The 23,577-nt window shown below is 32.6% G+C and overlaps 4 protein-coding genes and 1 non-coding gene across 7 annotated transcripts; 2 read left to right on the top strand and 3 right to left on the bottom strand.

Moving 5' to 3' along the window:
• Positions 1–5,498: 5,498 nt before the first annotated feature.
• SEM1 (transcription factor DIVARICATA-like) lies at positions 5,499–7,236 on the bottom strand. The gene is given in 2 exon segments (NM_001280723.1): positions 5,499–6,147; positions 6,360–7,236. Coding segments are annotated over 2 exon segments (888 nt in total). The 5' UTR covers positions 6,755–7,236; the 3' UTR covers positions 5,499–5,654.
• A 1,955-nt stretch (positions 7,237–9,191) lies between these two features.
• LOC101212825 lies at positions 9,192–10,197 on the bottom strand. Of its 2 annotated transcripts, none has more exons than XM_031886317.1 (2): positions 10,017–10,197; positions 9,192–9,882 (listed from the first exon to the last, which is right to left on the bottom strand). In XM_031886317.1, the coding sequence occupies exon 2, from the start codon at positions 9,873–9,875 to the stop codon at positions 9,384–9,386; it is 492 nt and encodes a 163-aa protein (XP_031742177.1). In that variant the 5' UTR covers positions 9,876–9,882; positions 10,017–10,197; the 3' UTR covers positions 9,192–9,383. The 2 variants fall into 2 exon arrangements, with proteins under 2 accessions (XP_031742177.1, XP_004150240.2); XM_004150192.3 differs by having other exon boundaries at positions 9,192–9,869; positions 10,017–10,196.
• Positions 9,263–9,335, top strand: TRNAR-CCU. The gene has a single exon. It is a non-coding gene; the product is annotated as a tRNA-Arg (tRNA).
• Positions 10,198–10,495: 298 nt separating the features above from the next.
• On the bottom strand, positions 10,496–12,835 carry SBPASE (sedoheptulose-1,7-bisphosphatase, chloroplastic-like). Its single transcript, NM_001280729.1, has 8 exons — positions 12,604–12,835; positions 12,379–12,501; positions 12,112–12,297; positions 11,729–11,810; positions 11,428–11,649; positions 11,215–11,315; positions 11,025–11,096; positions 10,496–10,915 (listed from the first exon to the last, which is right to left on the bottom strand). Exons 1-8 carry the CDS (start codon positions 12,700–12,702, stop codon positions 10,634–10,636), a joined length of 1,167 nt encoding a protein of 388 aa, NP_001267658.1. The 5' UTR covers positions 12,703–12,835; the 3' UTR covers positions 10,496–10,633.
• Positions 12,836–15,466: 2,631 nt separating this feature from the next.
• Positions 15,467–19,560, top strand: LOC101209967 (adenylosuccinate lyase). Of its 2 annotated transcripts, none has more exons than XM_004150181.3 (10): positions 15,467–15,814; positions 15,956–16,093; positions 16,267–16,482; positions 16,640–16,822; positions 16,995–17,216; positions 17,493–17,609; positions 17,688–17,831; positions 18,166–18,267; positions 18,795–18,863; positions 19,082–19,560. In XM_004150181.3, the coding sequence occupies exons 1-10, from the start codon at positions 15,638–15,640 to the stop codon at positions 19,313–19,315; spliced, it is 1,602 nt and encodes a 533-aa protein (XP_004150229.1). In that variant the 5' UTR covers positions 15,467–15,637; the 3' UTR covers positions 19,316–19,560. The 2 variants fall into 2 exon arrangements, with proteins under 2 accessions (XP_004150229.1, XP_011654983.1); XM_011656681.2 differs by having other exon boundaries at positions 15,524–15,814; positions 15,959–16,093.
• Positions 19,561–23,577: the final 4,017 nt, after the last annotated feature.

Below are 23,577 nucleotides of genomic sequence, written 5' to 3'. Positions count from 1 at the left end.
ATCAAATAATGAAACAAATACGTGTAGGTGACAAATTTAGAAATTGAAAGCATGTTTAGAATTTGTAAATTTACAATACATAAGACAATATATATAGTAAGGGTATATATAAAATATACATAAATCTAACCATATATATGTCCACTTTTAAGAATGAAATATTTTTCAAAATAGAAGAATTGATAAATTATTTATCGTCCTTAGCAAAATTTTAGTCTAACTCCAAAATAGATAACTAAAATTTTACCTATATTTTTTTACTATAGCATGTAAATACTTTATAATTTTCTTTATTTATGTAAAAAAAAAAAATTCTATCAAAAAATACTCATAATCACATTTTTTTCAAAATAGGTTACTATCACGAAACATTCTTCGTTTTAAAATATATCTTTTTTATTTTTGAAAATTTAACTTTTTATTACCTCCAAAGTTTTGTTCTGTGTTCTACTTTTGTGGTTGAAGATCGTGCAAAATTTTGAAAAGTAAAAAACAAAATAGCTTTTATAAAAATTTGTGGTATTTTTGAATTTCATTAAAATAGGTATTCTATATATTATGTTTTTTTTGTCTTATACACTTTATATTTAGTTCTTTCTAAATATCTCGTTTACAATTTCATATTTTATATTTTCTTTTTAATTAATACAAATTTCATTTTCTTTATTGTGATAAGATCAAAACAAAACTATAAGAAATTCAAAAGGAAGTTACTCAAAACTCTACGATTTTTTCCTTATTTTTTAATTAAAATATAAACGGTTCCATGAAAAAAAAAAAAAGTTAAAATTTAGTTTATAATAATTTATATTCAAATGTAGGAATTTTTCTAAAATAGAAAAAAACATTTTTTTATGAATATTTTGTTTATTTTATTATTTTTAAAAATTTCTTAAAAACTTTAAATTTATTAGATATAAATGTATAAATTGGAATTTTACATAACCACAAGATTTGTGGTTAATTTAAATCATGTACTCAAATTAAAAATTTTGTTTAAGATTTGAAAATGAAAATGGTATTAGAATAACATCTCCTTTACTTAAAGGAGGAACCTTTTGTGTCCACCAAAAGATAAAAAGGGCATGAAAGAAGAAAAAAAAGAAAAGAAAAGTAAATGAGGCAAAAGAAAATTTTATGATGTAATAAAGTTTAAAGATAAAAGTGCATAAAGACATTTTCATATGCTATATATATTGTATTTGCTTTTGAAATAAAATCCTATTTTTACATAATTAAACAAACCAATTCCATATATTATTAGACATTTGCATTCTAATATATTATTGTGTTGTGGAATATTTATTAAATATGTTACTCCTTTATTTTATCTCCTCTCTTTAGATTAACCAATTACAGTTTAGTTTCTCAAAAACATTAATTTTAATAATAAATAACAAAGTGTATATATATATTGTTAAAAAGACCTATATTTTATCTAATTCTCTCATGATATTATTGAACATAAACATATATTGATACTTATTTCCTTTGTTTTCAAAAGTTTTATTCTGCATTATTTCTTTTTTTAAGAAAAAAATAATAAAAGTCTTCATCAACAAGCTTAATTAATTTGTTTTATTTTTTATATTTGAGCTTATTGACACTGTTTTCTAACCTAAGATTAGCTTTTAATTTATTGCTAATCAAAGTGGGTTTTTAAAATTAAAAAGAGTAAAGTATAATTTGAGTCCTTAATCTATTTTTTGAAAGAAAAGAAATCGATGAAATATCTTTATATCTTTAAATTAATTATTTCTTATTCAAGTTAATCAAACTTATATTTGTACACAGTATATTAAATTTCAAATGACTTTTTTTTGCTTAAATTATTTGTTAAATGGATCGAAATAAATCGAATCAATTAAATATAAAATGCAAAATATATCAAAGTTTAGAGAAAATTATATTTTTTAAAAGAAAAAAACTTCATTAATTTTCCAACCTTTATAGCTGTTCTATATCCATTGCTTTTTCTAGATTTATGTATCTTCTCTTTAATTGCTAATTATCAATTAAAAATAAAAAATAATGTGAAGAGATTATAAAGTTAATGTAAATGATAATAAAGTATAATTGGTTTTTAGTTTCTTTTTCTTTAGTGCTACAAAGCATGACATGTTTAAGCTTCATATTTGAGACATATTTATCTCTTCATCGGCTTATCTAATTCATTATTATAATATATATATATATATAGAACCAATCCAAATAGAGAAGATGATTTGAAAGAGGAGAAAAGAAAAAGTAGATCATTAACATTAATTCAAAGCAAAAGTCCAAATCAAAGGCACATAATAATCCACAGTATTAACATTAATTAACCAAATCTTTAAAAAAAATCATCAAAAGGAGGATTAGAATATGGTTACTATGAGGTAATTAACTAAATTAAAGAGCCTTTTTTTTCTAACTTAATTCACTAAATATGTATTTTTTTAATATAAAATCTAGATTTGATTTAAATAGTGCAAATTAAATACGAAAGTAACATGTTTTTCAATCTATTCAAATTTTAAATTTTAAAATCACAATTATAATTACAAATTATATAAATATTTAAAAATAGGATAATTATCTGAGAATATTTATTACATTTGACTATATTATATTTATAAATAAGTTGATTCATTTATTATAAAAATAATATAATATATAATAATTATATAAGTCAAGTTGTCCATAGATTAATTAATAATAGCAACATAAACCTAAAATTTAGTGGTTTATATATTTAAAATAATTATTAAAATTAAAAGTGAATTCCTCCATTTGGTGTCAAATATTACAAGTAAATCCTTAGCCACATCCAATCAAAAAAAAAAAAAGTGGTGATTGTTGGGCACAAAAATAATGAGAAGGAAAAGGAATTTTAAAAGATAATTATTTCATTTAGCACTAGAAAGTAATAATAAGAATATTCATGCTTCCTCATTTAATTAACTTTGGAGGGAGGGGGGAAAAATGCTTTATATGTGGTTGAAAAAAAAGAACCCAAAAATGTGACACATAAATGGGTCCATAACCCTTTCTTCACAATGGTAAGCATCAAATTAAACAGTAATTAATTAAAACCATATATTATAATTATTTTATATGGTTTCTTTATTTCATTTGACATTTTGTGGATTTGCTCTTTTTTTTTTTTTTCCCTCTCTTTATTAGTATTATTATTATAATAACATAGTGTTTCATCTTTATCCCCCTTGCTGCCTTTCACTATTCCCTTTCTCCATTTTTTAAAAGCATATTTGGATAACTCAGCTTAATCATTACATTTACAATATGACTTTAAAATTTAGCATAATACACTTTTAATGCAAAATCTCTCTATTTCTTAATTATATACATTTGACTACATTCTCAATACTATAATTTAAAAAATATATTAAAAAGTAGATTGTCAATTGAGTTTAATTTCTTTTCTTTAAAGGAAAATTATAATTGCTTTTTAAATCTAGAGTATAAAAATTAAAAATATATATATCTAATAGTGATTTTAATATATATATATATATATATATATATATATATATATATATATATATTGACCTGACTCAAAAAAAATAGCATAAAAGTATATTAGAATAGGTAAAAAGTAGTAGTGTTTTTAAATATGAACTATATACTATCAAATCACATGATGTAGGGTAAAATCAAATATCAAAATTGTTTGTAATTAAACACTTTCCACTAAAGTATTTATCATCAACCAATTTTAGTAAACATGCCTATTTTGAAATTAAATAATATGAGATAAGAAATTGGATCCATTACATATATTATTTTAGTTTAACAAATCGAAACATGAAAGGAAACATTATTTTTTTGCATTTAGATCAGTATGATAGAGTTTTTTTTTTTTTTTTTTTTTTTTTTTTTTTTGTTAACAATAATATAAAAGAAAATTTGATGTCAAAGAGACAAAGAAATGTGGAGGAAATCAGAAGGCAGCTTTGGGCTTTAAAAAGAAGTGTAAAATTGAAAAAGGGGATTTAGAGAAAGAAAGATGCTTTAGAAAATAAATAGGTAAAGGAGGCAACGTTGCTGATGCTACCTACTGTGCCACCCACAATTGGCATTTTGGGTTGGTGGATCTACAAAACATAAACAAAATACAAAACCCTATTTTTGTTCATTACTTTAATAATTGATTCGTTTTAATCTATATGTAAACTTTTTCAACATGTTGTTTTAGTTTTTTAATTTTAATGGTTGGGTGAACAATTGTGTCATCTACCTTGTGGTTACATGTAAACACAGCCCTCAAGGTTGGACAACTTCAAACCAAGCTCAATGTGATTATTACTCGCTGAGTATATTTCTTTGGACATATTTTTTCATGTTGCTTCTCAATTTCTCTTTGACTTGGATCTACGTATAGATTTGAACTTAAATGTAACGTTGAAAGCTTGAGGATGCATACAAAGTTTGAGACTTTTAAAACCATTCTCAAATTAAGATTGGATGTAATTATAATAATAAGTGTAAATTAAAAAATTAATTCAAATAAGTCTTTATTAATCTACTTCAACCTTTTTAAAATTTAATTAATATATGAGAAAAAAATAATTTTATATTCATTTAAGAATATCAAAATAGGTAAAAAAAAAAATATAGCAACACAAAATCAAAAGTTTAGTGGTCTTTTTTTCTTTATGAGTTTAATTATTGTAGAATGAGAGATCAATTAGAGTTTTGCCATAGAGTTATACTCCGATGGAAAAGAATTTGTAAATTAAAAAGCTCATTAAGTATTTTCTAAAATTAAATATAAACACATTTAGGTCTAAACTTAATTCAAACAAAAAATTGATTGGTGGCAAAAAAAAATGCATGCAACACTATGCAGCTTATTATGCTTTAAAATCAAGTGGGATTCAAACTCAGCTCCAACCAAGTGATTTGATCAGACTCAGTCAACTTGCTTATATTGCCTTCACAAACATACATAACATATATAAACAATTAAGATGCAGACAAAAATGGCTGCTCTTCAAAGTGCTTCCATGAGTCAGCAAGTTTGGCCACATCACTTCCTGACATGGCCTCTAGTATGCAACTATCATATCACCATCTATTTAACAAAACCAAAACCACCACCACCATAAAGTAAAGTGCAATTAAATCAAATCACCTTCAAAAATATCTAACTCAACATTCTTCTAACTCATCATCAGTCTTTTTCTCTAGATCTTCTTCCTCCAAAGTAAAAAAAGTAAATAAAACCATTTGCTTTCTGCTGCTCTCAAACCAGCAGTTTGTAATGCAGTCTACATCATCAAATAATAAGTATCAACCAAGACTAAAACATAACCTAAAACATCAACATTAGACTAAAAATGTTTGAGGGTTTATCATTTGTGTTGTGTTCGGTAAGGACTTCCCAGTCATCATGTCGTTTTTTGTTTGTGTTCCAAGTTTCAAACAGGCAATCCAAGGACAAAATGCAAGTTTTTTTTTCCTTTTTTCATTTAATATGGCACACATATGTCTTTGATGATAAAGGACAGATATATGAATCTTTTGATCTTCATAAGCACAACATCACAAAAGAAAAAGTATTGACATTTAAGAGTCTATTGAACCTTATTGGAATTGGCGTGTGTTTTTAAAAACCGAGAGCAATGAACACAAGCATCCACCCATCCGCCTCATCCGTAAATTTGATATCTTGAGGGTTCAAATTGGAATATGGATTTGTGAGGTTTGGAATAAGTTCCATAATATGCACTGTTCAGTTCTTGATCTTGCTCATTCTTTATTCCATTTGCAGCAATCCCAGATGGAAACGACATGAGACGATCGCCATAGTTAGATCCTAAACCAAGCAACCCCCCGTTACTGGATCGGTTCCAATCAAACAAAAGCTTTTGATAGCAGGGTGACTTCTGCAGTGAAGGAAGCTTGGAAAATTGATCCATTGAAGACAACTTCTCATTCTCGGATGCTGTGGGCTCTGTAAGATTAACAGTCGTGATATCATGGATGCTTGGCCTTCTCTTGTCTTTCCCTCCTGAAAGCTGCCTCATGAAGTACTTTTGAGCATGGCTTGCCACTTGTGTAGGAGTTTTGGAGTTCACAAAGTTTCTTGAGATATTTCTCCAATCCCCTTTTCCATACTTCAAAAGTCCCCTTAGAAATTGCCTGTATAGATAAATAAATTTAATAGCAAGAACACTCTTGTCATATTACAAAAGAACAACACAACAGAATCACAAACAAGACAATAAACCAAAAAAACCACTTAAAAAACTACTATCAACAAGTTAAAATGTTTTTTGCTTAAGACTTCGCTATATTGAAACTCAAACAAAACAGCAGTGTGATATAAGAAGAATCTCAAAATGAAAACTTACTTGTGTTCTTCCTCTGTCCATGGGACCCCTTTCTTCCTTTCATGCTCAGAGCCCCTACCAACAGAAGATTTCCTTCTATACACATCGAAATTTCGATCATCAACAAACTCAAATGAAAAAGAAGAGGCAAGATCATAACCTGGGACAGGGAATCTCCCGGCTTCTATTTCACAAACATCTTCTTCAAGCTCCTTATATTGCTTAATCACATCACTCACAGTTTTTCCAGGGATCAAAGCAGCTACTTTGAACCATCTATCAGGTGTTTCTTTATCATATATAGCAAGAGCACTCTCAAACATCTTGTTCTCTTCTTTAGTCCACTTTGTGCTTGGATTATCAAGCACAAACCAAGCAGAGCTCGAGAGATGTGAAGATGGATACAGAGTTTCCATTGGTAGTGTCTATGAGGAGCTAATATTTGTGAAGGGTGTGGCTTAAGAGCTCATTTATAAGTCCATTTCGAAAAGGGGTTTTGATTTTGAAGTCAAAAGAAAGGGGAAAAGAGGGAGAAGAGGACGGATACAGAGGCTAAAGGCCAAGAGACATTGAAGCTTTTTGAGTGATTTTTCAAAAAGGGGGCGTTTAAATCGGAATCATTACATGGGAATCAAGAATCTCCCTTTCACAAATGGCTCAAGAATCTTAAAAAAAAAAAGGAGAGAAACCCACTTTTCAGAATCGAAAAGAATCATGGGGGAAAATGAAAAAAATGCAAAAAACAACAACTAAACCACACCTCTGAGCTCACTGATTGTTAGGTTTTTTTTCTCTTTTTCTTTTTCTTTTCCCCCCATTTGTTTAATAGGAAAATCGGGTGAATTTCAAACACAGAGATTGAAACCCACCAAGCAAATTGAAGTAAGAAAGTGAATAGAAAAATGCAGTGGAAGAAGATGACGAAGGGATTCGAGAATAGAGAGAAAAAGAAAAGGGGGTGAATGGTGATGTAAAGGCGGGAAAGAATTGGATTGTTGTTTGATTTGAGAGAAGAGAGAGATAGAGAGAGAGAGAGAAAGGGAAAGGGCAAGTTGAAGCCGAAAGGTAAGGTAAAAGAAGAAGTTCGAAGTTCTTTGTGTGGAAATTTTGAGTGCAGTGATGAAGATTGAAGAAGAGGAGCGTTGGTTTGTGGGTGAAGGGGAGAAAGAAGGGAGGGTTGGGTTAAGTTGAGTTCTTTGGGAATCGATGATTGTATTTTATTTTTAATTAAGATTTGGAGTCCAATGCTTATCTTTCTCATTCCAATTCTCTCTATTATTATTATAATCATTTTTGTCGTTGAAATTTTATTTTAGTCTTTTATTTGGGAATTTATTCTATTTTAATTTATAATTTTCATTTTTCAATAAAGTTATATCAATATTATATAATTTTAATGTATATATTTAATTTTATGTTTGTTTTACTATTGATAATCATTTCAAATATATTTCAACTATTTCGAATTTTCGATCACATTTTTCTAAATTTTATTATCATAATAAATTAGTAGAGAGACCTAGTCGACCTATAGATCATGATTCTAACATTAACTAACTAAACTCGTTTAGACCAAACTAATTAACATTCTTAGCTAACAGGTCATTCCACTAAAGTCTCGTAGTTTCGCTTCCTTCACTTTAGATAAATTATGTCCACCTAATATAACCATGATTTCTAAGTTAACCCTTCACAAGTTGTTAACTCGTAATCTCATCTGGGTCAAAATATTGTTTACCTCTGAGTTAAGTCTCACTGATCTACTGTTGAACAATTGATTTAAGGTTCAAATATAAATCAAATTCCTCTGGTGGCAATGAGAAGGTGGGGTCCCTTGTTCAAGATTGGATTCAGTTCTTAAGGGAACAACCTATCTACTAATCCTAAAGTGAGTAGAAGTGAATTATGTCTTGCACCTTTATATCCCTAGTTATTCACTCGATCTTACTCTTGTAGTGAGAGGCATATTGTGCCAGCACTAATGAGTTGCCACATCTGTACAGATCTAAGAATAATTACATGTGAACAATACTTCATAGTTAACTCAAGATTAATGTTAAGTTACCTAGTTCCTAATGCAAACTCTTTACATAGAATGTCTCCACTTTCATGTTTTTACATAAACGATTTAGGAACATAACTGTAAAACATGTTACATCTATAATGTTACCAGAATAAGATACACAACCTTATTTATATACTATAATCGTTTAGGCTATGAACTCAAATTTGATCCATATTTAAGTCTCTATTTAAAGTCAAATCTATAAGATAATTTCAGAATCTTAGTTTATTAAATTCAAAATTATAGTATTTTATTTCACTAATAAATACTTCAACAAACAGATTATTAAATGTAATTTAGAAACTACGAGTGTTAAGATATTAATTCTAACATAAATTAAGTCATCATTTGTTAAATTGTCATTCAACAAATAATGACAACAAAACTTAAAATAATTAGTTTGAATTATTTTTAATGTTAAAATGTGATAATATGCAAAGACAAAACATATGGTACAATTAATATAAAGTTGTACTCTCGATCTTAACGTTTTTCAAAATTATAAAAAACATCATGATAATTTAAAAGAAAAACAAATATAATATTTAAATAAATTGTACAAATTATTTTTGATCCAAATTTCTACAGAGGTGCTAATTTAATATATAAACTTAAAACTTCCATCTCTAACAATTTTAAACTCAATATTTTTATCTTAAAAAAAACAACTCATTGAAACTAAATGTCGATTTTTATTATTTAACAATTAGAGTTTATAGTTGATAAAGATTTTGTTTTTAATTAATTATTGATCTACTTAGGTGAGAAGTTTTATCAAATCCTAGCAATGAAACGAAAAGGTAAAACTTTAGCCTATAATATTAAATATTTAATTACTTTTTCTCATATTAAACAAAAGGCGCCTGTAGCTCAGTGGATAGAGCGTCTGTTTCCTAAGCAGAAAGTCGTAGGTTCGACCCCTACCTGGCGCGTTTAATTTTGATTTTACATTTCATTTTTTTTCTACAAACTCAAGCATGCTAAGATTTTGCTGCTGCTTTAATGGCACCTTCAATTCTGTTGATGCAAGATTTGTAAAGAAATCCCAGATAATCAATGATGCTCTCTTCACAAACACCTTCCAACGGATTTATCTCAAACTTCCATTCAATTAATGTTGAATCTTCTCCATAGTCCACAAGCTTTAATGTGTTGATGGATCCATCTAATCCCACATTGCTTGCTTCCAGTTTGTAACTGTAACAGTGAGCTGACGGGTCCATGGAAAGCAGCTTCTCTCTGATCCATGATCTTTCTCCGTCTTTCAGTGGGAACATGAAGCCCGAAACCACCCGTTCGTAGCCTGGAACACCTTCATCTCCGGCTACATCGGTGCATCTCTCAACCATTGGCATCCACTCCTGTAGCCTTTTGGATTGAGTGACCACGGGCCATACTTTGTCTATGGGTGCATCAACTAAGCCCCCTACTGATCCTTGCCATTTACCACTCTTTCCTTGATATGCCTGCATCAGCGCTCTTGCAAAATACATCAAATTTCACTCTTTTTCTTGTGGATTTTTAGCAAGTATTGATTTCATAAAGACTGGAAGAAACAGAAAACTCAAGGAAGCTTCATAGAGAAAATATAGACAGTGAAGCTTTCAACTCACCATGCTCATGCCAGTGCCTCTACTCCAAATTATCTCGGATAGCAAGCCAAACATGGAGAAGCATGTTACAAAGAAGCTTTATCTGAAGACATAATTTCTTGGTATAAATCTAAGAACACATAAAGCTAAGTTTAGCACGTAATGTAACAAGAGAGGCTGGAGCTTTACAGGAGATAAATCCAAGGTCACCATCTTTGAGATTTACAATAATACTATTGTATTTGCAGAAAGTGCCAAAAGATTATGTTAGTCATCAAATTTACTTTCCCCAAGGGGTACGACAGCTAGAAATCTCATCATGCTCCATTATTGCTGGCTGTGATGATTCATCTTATTCTAGACGTGATGAATTTTAACGATTTAGCAAAATTACAGTTTATTGGTAGGTGTTTGCATGGCAAACCGAGCTCACAGAAGCTAGTTCGTTTGGCTTTTAAAAATTTACTTTTATAAGAAAATTTCAACCTTGGAAGCTGTGATGCCAAACTTCAAAATAGCTTGAACATTTTCATTTCTATCATACAATTCATACAAGCTTCTACTGAAAGATTAAATTCTGTTTTCAACAACCAAAGGTACGAAAAAAATTGGGGGAAATGTTCTTTCACTGCTTAAGCTTAAGCTGCAGCACCAACAGGCACCCCTGACTTAAACCTGGATGATCCATAGAGAGTTTCTTCAAAACGAATGATCTCTTCTTTAGACCCATATGCAACTTGGGTTCTTTCGTCAAGATTCTCGATCACCTTGTCGAGCACAGACTGACGCCCGTCACTGCTGTAACCTCCTGCTTTCTCCACTAAGAATCCCAAAGGAGCTACCTCAAATAACAGCCTCAGCTTAGCTTTGGTTGAGGGAGATGTCACGTTTGTAAAAATCCCCTTCTCTTTCACAATAATCTATGGAATTAAACAAAACTATCTTTGAGAACGGTCACTTAAATAGTATTCTTACTTTCGATCATTAATAAAATAATTCCAAAGAAGATTGATCAGAAAGGTCAAAAACCTGGTTGACGTCAGGAACCATTCCTCCTGTGTATCTCAATGTGTATTTTTCCTTCACATAGTAGTTGATCAGCTGTTGAATCGAAACACACAAGAAGGTAGTAAGAGGCAGTTTCACTGCGATGAGATATATAAAAGGGAAATGCCAATACTCTTGTCAAGCCTTTTAGAAGTGGAAAAGTAAAAGAAACCTTGTCATAGTCAGGGTTATCAAATGTGGCCCTCAAATTTCCAGGAGAGAACAGTTTTCCTTCCCCAATCTCTGTTGTCTCTTTAACATGTTGCCATTTGCCTAACCAATCACCCCCGGTAAAGCAAACAAATCAAGGTTTTGAATTGATAACTTCCAGCCATTCTCTCAATTAAGGAACAGCTTTTAATTCAGTTTAGTTGTAAATAGTAACCTTCGTCAAGAAGAAGGAACTCATGAGTGCCAGGAAAGTCTTTCAGAGCAAGAACATATGTTGTGCGAGGACCGTAAACTCCCATGGCAGCAGCAACTTGGTCGCTTCCCTTCACTCCAGTCAACTTATCACCTGGCCAGACTCCAAAGATGGTGCCAACACTGAAGTTTGTGTCGACAATACTTGAACCATCGAGTGGGTCAAATGCAACACTAAAACCTCCTGCATATATTTTGATAAAATGTTTCAGTAATCAATGAATCACCATTGAGTTGTTAACTAATATTTTGAGAAGTGTAACCTTCAACAGGGCCTCCCATGTCTTGAAGTTCTGGCACTTCTTCAGAGCAAGCATATTTGCAAAAGTGTGAGTATCTCAAGGCCTATTCATCAAAAACCAAAATTAGTACAGCATCTTAAGAGCAGAATCTGGGAATGGATTGAGATAAACTATACTATTTACTATTTAGAATGATCTCCTAAGAAACTAATATCTTAATCAAAACTCTGATATGCAAACGTATGCTGATTGAACATAAATCAGCTACTCCTTTTCTTCCATAGTTCATTAAAAAATACCATCCACGGATGCTAAAGAAAGATAACCAAGTTCCCAAGAGAAAAAAAGGAAAAAGAAAAATTCTACTTCAAGCAATTCTCATTCAAGACTAATCGAAAGCTGACCTCGAATAGAAGCTTGTCAGCAAGCATATCGACAGCAAGTTGTTCATCTCCAAAGGAGTTGACACATGCAGTTCCTCCACAGGAAGCCGTCCTGACTTTGAAGGAAATGGTCCTTAAAGCTTCTCCCATGCACGTCAGCAATCTGATCAATCCCTTATCAGGGGTTGCTTTGGTGAGAAACTCTTCCTACAATCACAAACAAATTTTCATTTTCAAACAAGCATTATCACAAACAACCTGCAGATATTATTACACAAACACACTCACCAGACTATCACCAATCTCACATCTAGTTTTGAGGGGAACGCTCTTTGGCCTTGATGCCACCTTCACCGATGACTTGGAAACTTGCCTTAATGACTCCCCAAATAACGAACTCGCTTTCAGACTCTATAGTTCAATTTGATCACATACCACCCACCATCATCAAACTTCAGCTACACATTTCCAAAACCTTGAAAAAAAAGAGAGATGGGTTTGGTTTGTACATACCCTGGTAGCGAAAGAAGGAGACATAAGAGCAGTTGAATGCTGGGAAGAAAGATTGGGGAGAAAAGCTCCACGAGCACAGCAAGCAATTCCAGTCTCCATAGCCAACCCAAGTATGAGGAGGACACTGATTCTCTCAACCTGCTGCTGCTAGTGTTGATTGGACATGGAAGGGGGGGAATGGAGCTGCAAAGTTGCAGGAAAGGGAGTGGATAAGGCAGTGATTAAGTTTCTGCCGCGTGGGTTATGGTTACTTGAAAGGATGATCAAGTGGGTGGACATGGGGTGAGGATAATTTGGATCACTCGTTCATATGTGGCTCTGGAATTGTCCTGAAAATAGATATGGTCCGTCACTCCTCAGCTCTAATGGCTTTGAATTTTAGGTGTTAGGTGTTCATTGTTACCGTTTGGATTGCGACTGACTCGTGTAGCACAACACTCCCCGTTTCTTAACTACCACTACAAAATGTAATCATACGGTTTTGTGAGATTAGAGACGACGGGGTTTTGAGAAAGTTGGAAGACATTGATTGGAAGTGATGACATAAGATGATATGTACACAATTTGGTATAGTGATGACATACGATGTGCCCCATAAGCGTGAGCCCATAACTTTTCAAATTAACCCAATATCAATAGTAGGGGACACTAATAAAAACTCACAAAGGATGTTTATCCCCGTCCCATTGAAATTAATACATGGTAAGTAATTATGTTTTGTGGTGTTTACTTATATTTTACCTTTTGTATTTTACATTTATATCATACACGTGACTATTTTCAAATTCATAAATAAAAGTCACAATTCGGTTGACAAGTAGAGGATGATCAATCTAATTATACTCGAGTTATAATAATCATGATGGTTATGATTATTGTTATTCTTTTAAAGAACTAACTATGAATTTTGACATGTTACTATTACGGTTATGGTTTGGCTATTAAATTTAAAAGTAATCACAACGCTAACATTAAACTTGACCAAATTCATAATTTTAGGTTAACGCAATCAAAATTAATTGTATTTTCGATTTTGGTCAATTACGATATTGATCCATTAATGAAATTTCGTTACATTTACACTCATTTTTATTACTAATAAGTAAACACAACTAAAATTCAAACAAATGACTGAATTGAACTAATGCCTCGTTCTCCTTTACTCACCCGTGATGACAAATGGTGTAAATGTAATTAACTTTTGTTAATGATCTCAATCATAAAACTAACTCATTTACTTAACCATTTTGTAAATATAATTTCATTATGATCGATGTTATTCCATCTACCAATTTCTTTATTCAAATTTTGAATATAGAAAAATTAATCAAATATTTACGCTATACTCAGAAATCAAGAAGGGAAGGGTAATAAATTTTATCTTAATTTTTTTTTTCTATTTTTGAAAAAATTCTATATTTAAATAATTTTTTATTTTACAATTTTTTTATTGATTTTACTTTGTTTTACTATATATCTCCTGTATTAAAATTTCCTCCGTGAATAGCAATATTATCTTTTTAGTTTTTAGAATCTTACTAATTTCTTTTAAGTTTTGCAATCTTTCAACCAATTTGGGAGAGTAAATCGAAATGGAGAACAATCCAGGTATTAAAGTGATTGTTGGAGAACTTAAACTCAAAATAAGGAGATGAATGAAATCAATTTTCAAATGAATGAGTTCAAGGGATTTGAGGTTAGGTATCATATGATACATCTACAAAAATAAAATTATAAGATATTTGTGTGGTCAATGGATGAGCATTTTAACGATTTTTAATACAAGGTATTTGCATGACTTAGTACTTGTTCACAACACTCACCTTAGGTTTTGTCCATTATAATTTCTTTAACTTTTATAAAAGTATCTAATGAAGATTTAAATTGTCTTTAATAGATAAAATATTTTGTGCGATAAAAGAAAAGAAAAGAATCCTAGCCTTTTTTTTTTCGGAGTGGAAAATGTATTATATAGAGCTTAGTTGATGAAAAACAAATTAAAGAAATAGTTCCTCTGGTGTTTCAAATGTGCTAGATGATTTTCAATGAAGGGATAATAGGGATATAAAGCAAATAAATTGGGTATATAAAACATTTTAACAATAGAGATCAAGATACAAATACCCTGCCTACCATATGAAAGCTAGATGATAAATAGATTAAAGATGGTTTGTTCACTAATCAAGGAGCCGGTAAATGGGGTAATTTGTAAGGATGACCCTCCCAACGAGAACATATTTGAATTTTGATCTGCCCTCACAAACTTATATTTTATAACCTTCAACTGATGTCAAACTTTTTTACATTGATGATGACCTTGCAGTCGGGATGATATTTTCAACTCGATGGTGAAATATCCCTAGTTCGATGACACTTCGTATCGTGAGTTACACACTTTGACGCTATCTTGATCCCACCGTTTCTCACTATAAAAGTGATTACGCAAGCCTATTGCAATGAGTTAAGCCCTAACCTAATTTTACAAAAGCAACCCAACCTTCAAATCCCTGATTCTTTACGACCATTCTGAAGAAATCCAACTTAGTGCATTGAAACATGCAAAACCCTAACCTAATTTATTATTTTTTTAAATTTTTTATCATTACTATAATATTTTTCATCCTATTTTTTTTTTTTTATGAAAGAATGAAAATTAAATTAAATTGTCTAAAATCATTTTAGAATATCAACCTGGAGACATCTTAAAATCTTAACCAAAAAATTGCTACAAGCCTCCACTGACCTCCACTTACCTATCGTGGTGCCTCCTTTAGTTTATCATCTATTAAACCCAATTTGGAAGCCCCAAGGAAAATTAATTAATTAATTAAACAGAAAAAAAAAAAAAAAGTAAAACAAAGAAAAGCCCTAACGAAGAAGAAGAAGAAAAAAAAAAAGAAATATTTAACGTGGTTGCACACGTGTGTAAATCCAGTTGAAATTTTTTGTTATTGTTCTTCGGAAAGGTCGAAGCGCCGGTGAAAGAAACGCCGAGAGAGAAGGGTTTTAGCTCACAATACTCTTAAAAACTTTCATGGAGATTGGAGCGAACTGTAGGGTTTTGGACCAACCTCGATTCTTATGCGCGCCAAAGGGTTTTCAAATCCCCAAAGAACCCTCTACTATTTTTCGAAATGGTTCCTTCTATAAACCCCCAACAAATTTCTATTGCAAAGCCATTCTCAAAGACCTCCAAGTACCTATGGAAAAGGTTGTTCTTTTATGCTTCTTTAGCTGAATTAGATTTTATTTATAGCTTTTAAACTTTTGTTTCAGTTCTGTTTCTTTAGATATTTGGACGACGGCGATAGAGGACTTATTTCTGTTTCTTTTATGTTTTCCTTTTACTCAGAAGGAGGTCAATGTTATACATGAGCTTTCGAGTTTGGTGGCTTTATCCCCATTAGATGGTCGTTATTGGGGTAAGGTCAAGGACTTGGCTCCTTATTTAAGCGAATATGGCTTAATCTTCTTCAGGGTTCTTGTTGAGGTACTTTTTGAATTTGATTGATTGGTTTCGTATAATGTAGTTATATGAGTTTGTTTGATGTTCTCCTTGCAGGTTTCTTAAGTTTTATTTTGATTTTAGTGTGATGGGAGGAAGCTCTTTGTTTTTATAATATGATCGATTGAAGGGATTTTGTGTTTTCTACTATGCTTTAGATCAAATGGCTGGTGAAGCTGTCGGAAATACCTGAAATCATTGAGGTCCCAAGATTCAGTAAAGATGCTTCTTCATTTTTACTAGGGATTATTGACAATTTCTGTGAGGATGATGCTTTGGAGATTAAAAAAATCGAAAGAGTGACAAATCATGATGTGAAAGCTGTTGAATATTTCTTAAAACAGAGGTGTCAATCACATCCTGAGATTTCTAAGGTGGGATTTACCTTACTACTTCCTGTTTGTAAAGAAACTGTTTTTCTTGTATATGTTAGTAGCGCATTGATAATGTAAAATTGTATATGTTAACAATAAACTTTATTTGTTCGTGGAAGATTATAAGATCTCTTAACAATTCTTCTTTGCATTTCAGGTGCTTGAGTTTTTTCATTTCTCTTGCACTTCTGAGGACATAAACAATCTTGCCCATGGACTCATGCTGAAAGAGTCATTGGAAAATGTTATGCTTCCTTTCATGGACAACCTGACGAATGCAATAAGCACTATGGCCAAGGATAATGCTTGTATTCCAATTCTTTGCCGCACCCATGGACAGGTTTTAGGCTGATGAAATATACGTTCTATTAATCTTTTTGACTGTTTAGATCCTAAACTATTTCATGGTTTGGTGCTTATGTCATTCTTAGCGTGTTGAGTTTTAGTGACTTAAAAATGTGTTCCATTCTTATGAGCAAGACCCTTTTGTGTTTGTTTCTCTGATTTTATAGCCAGCTTCACCTTCAACCTTGGGAAAGGAAATGGCAATTTTTGCAGTTAGACTTGGTAGAGAAAGGTTGGAAGCTTCCAAGGTCAAGATAATGGGAAAGTTTGCTGGTGCAGTTGGAAATTATAATGCACATCTCGTTGCATATCCAAATGTTAACTGGCCTAAAGTGGCTGAAGAGTTTGTGAACTCTTTGGGATTGTGCTTCAATCCCTACGTAACTCAGGTCTGTCTTTATATTGAAATTTTTCTTGCCTTTTGATGAAAAAATTTGTTTCATTCTTTGCTGGGCTTAAGTGGCTAAATGTATACTAGTCAATAAAGGATCTTGTTTGTGGGTTTTTTGACTTTGAAGAATAAGATGTAAATTTGTTTCAGTAGACAAGGATGCTATGCGTTTCTTCCGAAATTATATAATGGACATAAGTACTGGACATTATATGTATAGATTTGGTTATTATGCAAAATTGCTAACTATATAATTGTACATCTTTTTTTTCAGATTGAAACTCATGACTACATGGCTAAACTCTTTTTTACCATTGTGAGATACAATAATATCTTGATTGATTTTGACAGAGATATTTGGGGTTATATATCTTTGGGTTATTTTAAACAGGTGAGTATTTTAGAGTATCTAATCATTCTTATTTATTATGGAAGAAAAGATTGATTATATGATCACTTTTTTGTGCAGATAACAAAGGTAGGTGAGATTGGTTCTTCAACAATGCCTCACAAAGTAAATCCCATTGATTTTGAAAATAGTGAAGGTAATCTTGGTGTAGCTAATGGAGCATTGGCCCAATTAAGCGAGAAGTTACCCATATCTCGGTGGCAGGTATACTTTTGTTTTGTCATATTTTTTTTATAAGATACCTTTGTTTTGACATTTGATCTTCTCGTCAATTTTTGAGTTGGTAAATGGTAACTAATGTGTGGGATGTGACGATGTGGGTGTGGGTTGTAGTTCCATATTCATGTTTCCTCAAGTCTTGGGCTATGTATTTTATTTTTATGGTATTACAAGTATGCTACATAACACAAAAGTATATTTAACAATGTAAAATCTGTATTCTTTAGTTTCAAATAAACATCGTACTCATCAAAATTTTCATTTCATGGAGGTCTTCTGTGATTGTATTTAACTTGGAAAGCTTATGTCTCTTTTGTAGCGTGACTTGACTGATTCTACTGTCTTAAGGAATATGGGAGTTGGACTTGGACACTCTCTTCTTGCCTACAAAAGTACACTTCAGGGTATATCAAAGCTTCAGGTACTCATAACGTAATGAACACAATAAACATTAATGATCATTAGTTTTTCTGAATGGGTGGGTTATGATACATGACCACTCAAGTTAGTTTTGCTGATGGATAATGGGAGAAAATTAAAGAGAGAACAAAAAGTGAGAGCGTATAACATTAATGAGAAAGTGAGTTGGCAGAATCAATAGAATTGGACACCTGTTTTGTGGTTAAGACAACTGAGAACTCCAATTTCTCATCTACTGATTGGTTCTAATGGAAGTTCAAGTCTATAATTAACTTATCCAAACGGAAAAATTGATCTGCAGACGTGTTGAAATAGCTTATAAAATTCTGGCTACTAGGAAGCACTGTTAACTTTTAGCATAATCTGGGTGATTTAGAGGAAACACGTTTTACAAACTGATGTAATGCAACTATTACATTCTTTGCTTTTTAAGCCTCATATGTTTTAAGGCTTTTAACACAGTCTTCCTCCTGGCTTTGTCCATATTATGTGGGGCGTTTCTTAAACTCAATTATCATTGCGTTATAGGTAAATGAAAGCCGTATCAATGAAGATTTGGACCAATCCTGGGAGATCCTTGCCGAACCAATTCAGACAGTACGTATCTTGCTAAGCATTTTTCTTTAATTGCTCCCTAGGTGCTAGTGTTCCATAAACTCTCCTGAGACTGCTGGTTGTTTGCTTGGAGGTGGTTTTGTTACTCCCATTTAGTAGCCTTGTAGCGATCAGATTGGTCACTATAGAGTTAAAGTTTCTTATAGAGAGTTAACAACGGTGTTGTATTTGCTTAATCATCGCTTATCTATTTGTTAAAGGTCATGCGACGATACGGTGTTCCAGAGCCTTATGAGAAGCTAAAGGAACTAACCAGAGGAAAAACAGTTACCAAGGAAAGTATAAGGAGATTTATTGAAGGGTTGGAATTACCTAAAGAAGCCAAGACAAATCTGTTGGAACTAACACCACATAGCTATGTTGGAGCAGCGGTTGAATTGGCTAGGGATGTAGACATGGCCTTGAATCTTGTGAACAGAGGTGAGCTCTTTTAAACTCCGGGGCATTGATTTCACAAGGTCACATTTTTGCAAGTGATGTACAACATTTGAGCATACAACTTTGGTTCTATCTTCTCATTCCTATTCCAATTTCTGACCTTTTTACAAAATTTATGTAATTTAATAAATGCATGAAGTTTGTGAGGGAAAGTGTTTGTATATTTTGTCTATGGTTAATTCCAAAAATGTTGTCAACTCGAGTATAGCTTGGTTGAGGCAAATAAGAATCATTCACCTCATGCAACGGATCGAACTTAAAAAAAGAAAATTCATTCTAAAGTGAGAAGATGTGTAAGAAAACGTTACAAATGCGTAGTATTAAATTTTGGTTTGATATATCTATATTTCTAAGTTTTTGTGAAACCCTTAAATATCATCCTAAGAATCAACTTTCAAGGTTTTCGTACAATTAAAATTTTGATTTGACCGATCAAAGAATACATTTAATTTTATTTATAATTTATAGACACTTCTATTTCAATTTGAATTTCTTTGCGTATAATTTAAGCTGAACTTGTAGAGCCAATTACATCTGCCTAAATTTGTATTTCACAAAAGAAGACAATTGTAATAGAAAAAACATGGCATGACTACCTCCCCAAAGAGGATAAAGTATCAATGCCTACTTTTTAGTTTTAAAAAGTCTAAAAAACATTATTTGATTTTTTAAAATAGAAATAACTTGCACAATTTTTAAAATCAAAATGTTTCGTATAAGATCCTATAACCTAATATAATTGTTATTTTGTACCTCCCTAGGTTAGAAGATAAGCTTTTAACTTATTTTTTTGTCGATTTTAATGGATGATTATGTGACTCCCAATCATACATACGTATGTTAGGAAGGGTAAGAAGGGAAATTCATCAACAATTAATGAGGGAGAATGAGTGGGAAAAAAAGAACGTGTAGGTGGGTCCCACTGAGTAGGAATTTGAGGAAGATTATTAATAGAATGATTGGGGAATACGGAGGTAGGTATCTTTTTGTTATCTTTAGGGTAAAGGGAGGCGACAACAGCCGTGAAGGGGGGTATCCTTCTTGTAAAGGGTGCTGGTATGTTCTTTGTTATTTACTGTTCTTATCTTTATTTCATATTGTGGCTGTATCTTTTGGCTACATATATAAATAAAAAATCACAAAGTGCTGTCTCTGTTTAGCCACTATTGGGTGTTTTATTAGATATTGTGTAAGAACCCTGACATTTGGTATAGAGCCCAAAAACTGGGTGTTGTTATGCGTCGAATGACACAAAGACAAATGGAGGAAAGAATGGAAGGAACTGAGAAGGAGCTGTTGAGCATGAAAGAAATGTTACTGGAAATGAAGAAGTCTATGGAAAAACTTACGGAGGAACTAAGAGAGAATCATAACTATAAGAAAAGAGATGAATCTAGAACTTCTGATGGATCAAGCATGAAGTTGAAAGGAAAAATAGAAGAATCAGAAGTTTGTGATGAGGTGAATGGAAACAATGTGGATCGAAGTAAGTACAAAAAGTTAGAAATGCCTATGTTTTTAGGTGAAAATCTAGAATCTTGGGTATATAGGACAGAACATTTTTTTGAAATCAACAATCTGCCAGAAACAGAGAAGATCAAAGTGGTTGTGGTCAGCTTTGGACAGGATGAAGTGATCTGGTACCGGTGGACACATAATAGGAAAAAAGTAGAGTCATGGGAAGACTTGAAAGGAATGATGTTTGATTTCTTCAGGGACTGAGGACAAACGAGTCTAGTGGCACGCTTGATTAGGATTCAACAAGACGGATCCTACAGTGATTATGTGAAGAAATTTGTCACATATTCAGCTCATCTCCCTCACATGGAGGAAAGTGTGTTGCACGATGCTTTTCTGTCCGGTCTGGAACCCAATCTTCAAGCGAAAGTCGTTAATCGTTACCCTCAAACATTGGAAGAATGTACGAGGGAGGCCCAACTAGTCAACGATCGGAGTGTAGCAATGAAATTGACTAAGACCGAGGGTAGGACAGTGGAACCAAAGAAAAAAGAAGAGTACGCAGGAAAAATCCAAGATGGAACAGACAAAGGCTACATGAGGAGGACAGATTTCCCCATAAAACAAGTAACTATACCTATTAAGGGTAGTTATCAAAAAAGTGAACCTCCTATCAAACGACTTTCAGACGCAGAATTCAGGTCCAGATTGGATAAGGGCCTATAGTTTTAAATGCAATGAGAAATATACACCAGGGCACAGATGTAGAGTGAAGGAAAAAAGGGAGCTGATGTTATTTATCATGAATGAAGAGGAGAGCAAGGAAGAGGAAGGCAAGATGGAAGAGGAACCAGGAGAAATTATGGAATTAAACCATCTGGATCTTGCAGAAGTAGAGGAAATAGAATTGAAGACAATCCATGGGATGACATCGAAGGGAACGATGAAGCTGAAGGGAAGTATAAAAAGCAAGGGAGTGGTGGTGCTTATTGATAGTGGAGCAACCCATAATTTTATACTTAACCGGACAGTAGAGGAAAATAACCTATACTTGGAAAAAGGTAATCCGTTTGCAGTTACAATTGGAGATGGCAGTAGGTGTACAGACAAGGGTATTTTCAAGAGAGTAGAATTTGAGCTACAAGGGGTTGTGGTGATGGCTGATTTTTTAGCAATTGAGTTGGGAAATGTGGATGTAATATTAGGTATGCAGTGGCTGGATACAACAGGCACAATGAAGATACATTGGCCATCCCTAACCATGTCCTTTTGGTCGGCAAACAGAAAATTATCTTGAAAGGAGACCCATCCCTCATCCAAGCAGAATGTTCCCTGAAAACCATTGAGAAAACGTAGGAAGATGAAGATCGGGGTTTTCTGCTGGAACTCCAAAATTATGAAGTAGACACTGATGTGGAAGTGGAGTAGGCAATGAAAGGGGATGAAGAAAATATCCCAATGATTAAATGTTTGTTACAACAGTATGCAGACATCTTTGAGGATCCAAAATGGCTGCCCCTAAGAGAGAAATATATCATCGTATATTGGTTTTACCAAACCAGAGGCCCATCAATGTCAGACCATATAAATATGGTTATGTACAGAAGGAAGAAATTGAGAAATTGGTTGTGGAAATGCTGCAAGCAGGAGTGATCTGTCCCAGTCATAGCCCTTACTCCAACCCTATTTTATTGGTCAAAAAGAAAGATGGAGGGTGACATTTTTGTATAGATTACCGAAAGCTCAATCAAGTGACCATATCTGACAAATTTTCTATCCTAGTGATAGATGTACTGCTGGATGAATTACATGGTGCCACGGTTTTCTCGAAATTAGATTTGAAGTCTGGTTACCATCAAATAAGGATGAAGGAGGAAGATGTTGAGAAGACTGCGTTCAGAACACATGAGGGTCACTATGAATTTTTTGTCATGCCCTTTGGTCTTACAAACGCACCAACCACCTTCCAGTCCTTGATGAATCGGGTCTTCAAACCCTTCTTAAGACGATGTGTATTGGTTTTCTTTGATGATATACTTGTATATAGCATGAATATATCATAACATGAGAAACACCTAGGGATGGTATTTGTAGTGATGAGGGATAATCATCTATTTGTAAATAAGAAGAAGTGTGTCATAGCTCACTCCAAAATCCAATATTTGGGACACCTAATCTCTAGTAAAAGAGTACAGGCTGATGAGGAGAAAATCAAAGACATGGTGAAATGGCCTCAGCCGAAGCATGTCACAGGTTTGAGAGGATTTATGGGATTAACGGGCTACTATCAAAGGTTTGTTAAAGGATAAGAGAAATTGCAACTCCTTTGACTAGATTGTTGCAAAAGAATTCTTTTGTGTGGGATGAACAAGCACTGTGGCTTTTGAAAAATTGAAGATTGCCATGACTAATATCGTGGTGCTAGCCTTGCCTAATTGGGATCTACCTTTTTTAATTGAAACAGATGCTTCAGGGACAAGATTGGGAGTTGTACTATCACAAAATGGTCACCCCATAGCCTTCTTCAGCCAGAAATTGTCGATCCGAGCTTAGACAAAGTCCATTTACAAAAGAGAATTGATGGTTGTAGTATCGTCAGTACAGAAATGGCGTCATTATCTATTAGGGAGGAAGTTTACAATTATTTCGAATCAAAAGGCATTGAAATTCCTCTTAGAACAGAGGGAAGTACAACCCCAATTTCAGAGATGGTTAACCAAACTTCTAGGGTACAATTTCAAAATTTTATACCATCTCGGATTACAAAACAAAGCAGCAGATGCCCTTTCTAGAATTGAAT

This window comes from Cucumis sativus, chromosome 5, assembly GCF_000004075.3.
Source record: "Cucumis sativus cultivar 9930 chromosome 5, Cucumber_9930_V3, whole genome shotgun sequence".
Taxonomy (NCBI): Eukaryota; Viridiplantae; Streptophyta; class Magnoliopsida; order Cucurbitales; family Cucurbitaceae; genus Cucumis; species Cucumis sativus.
Note: the sequence above shows the minus strand (reverse complement) of the source record. Positions and strands in the feature narration are given on the sequence as shown.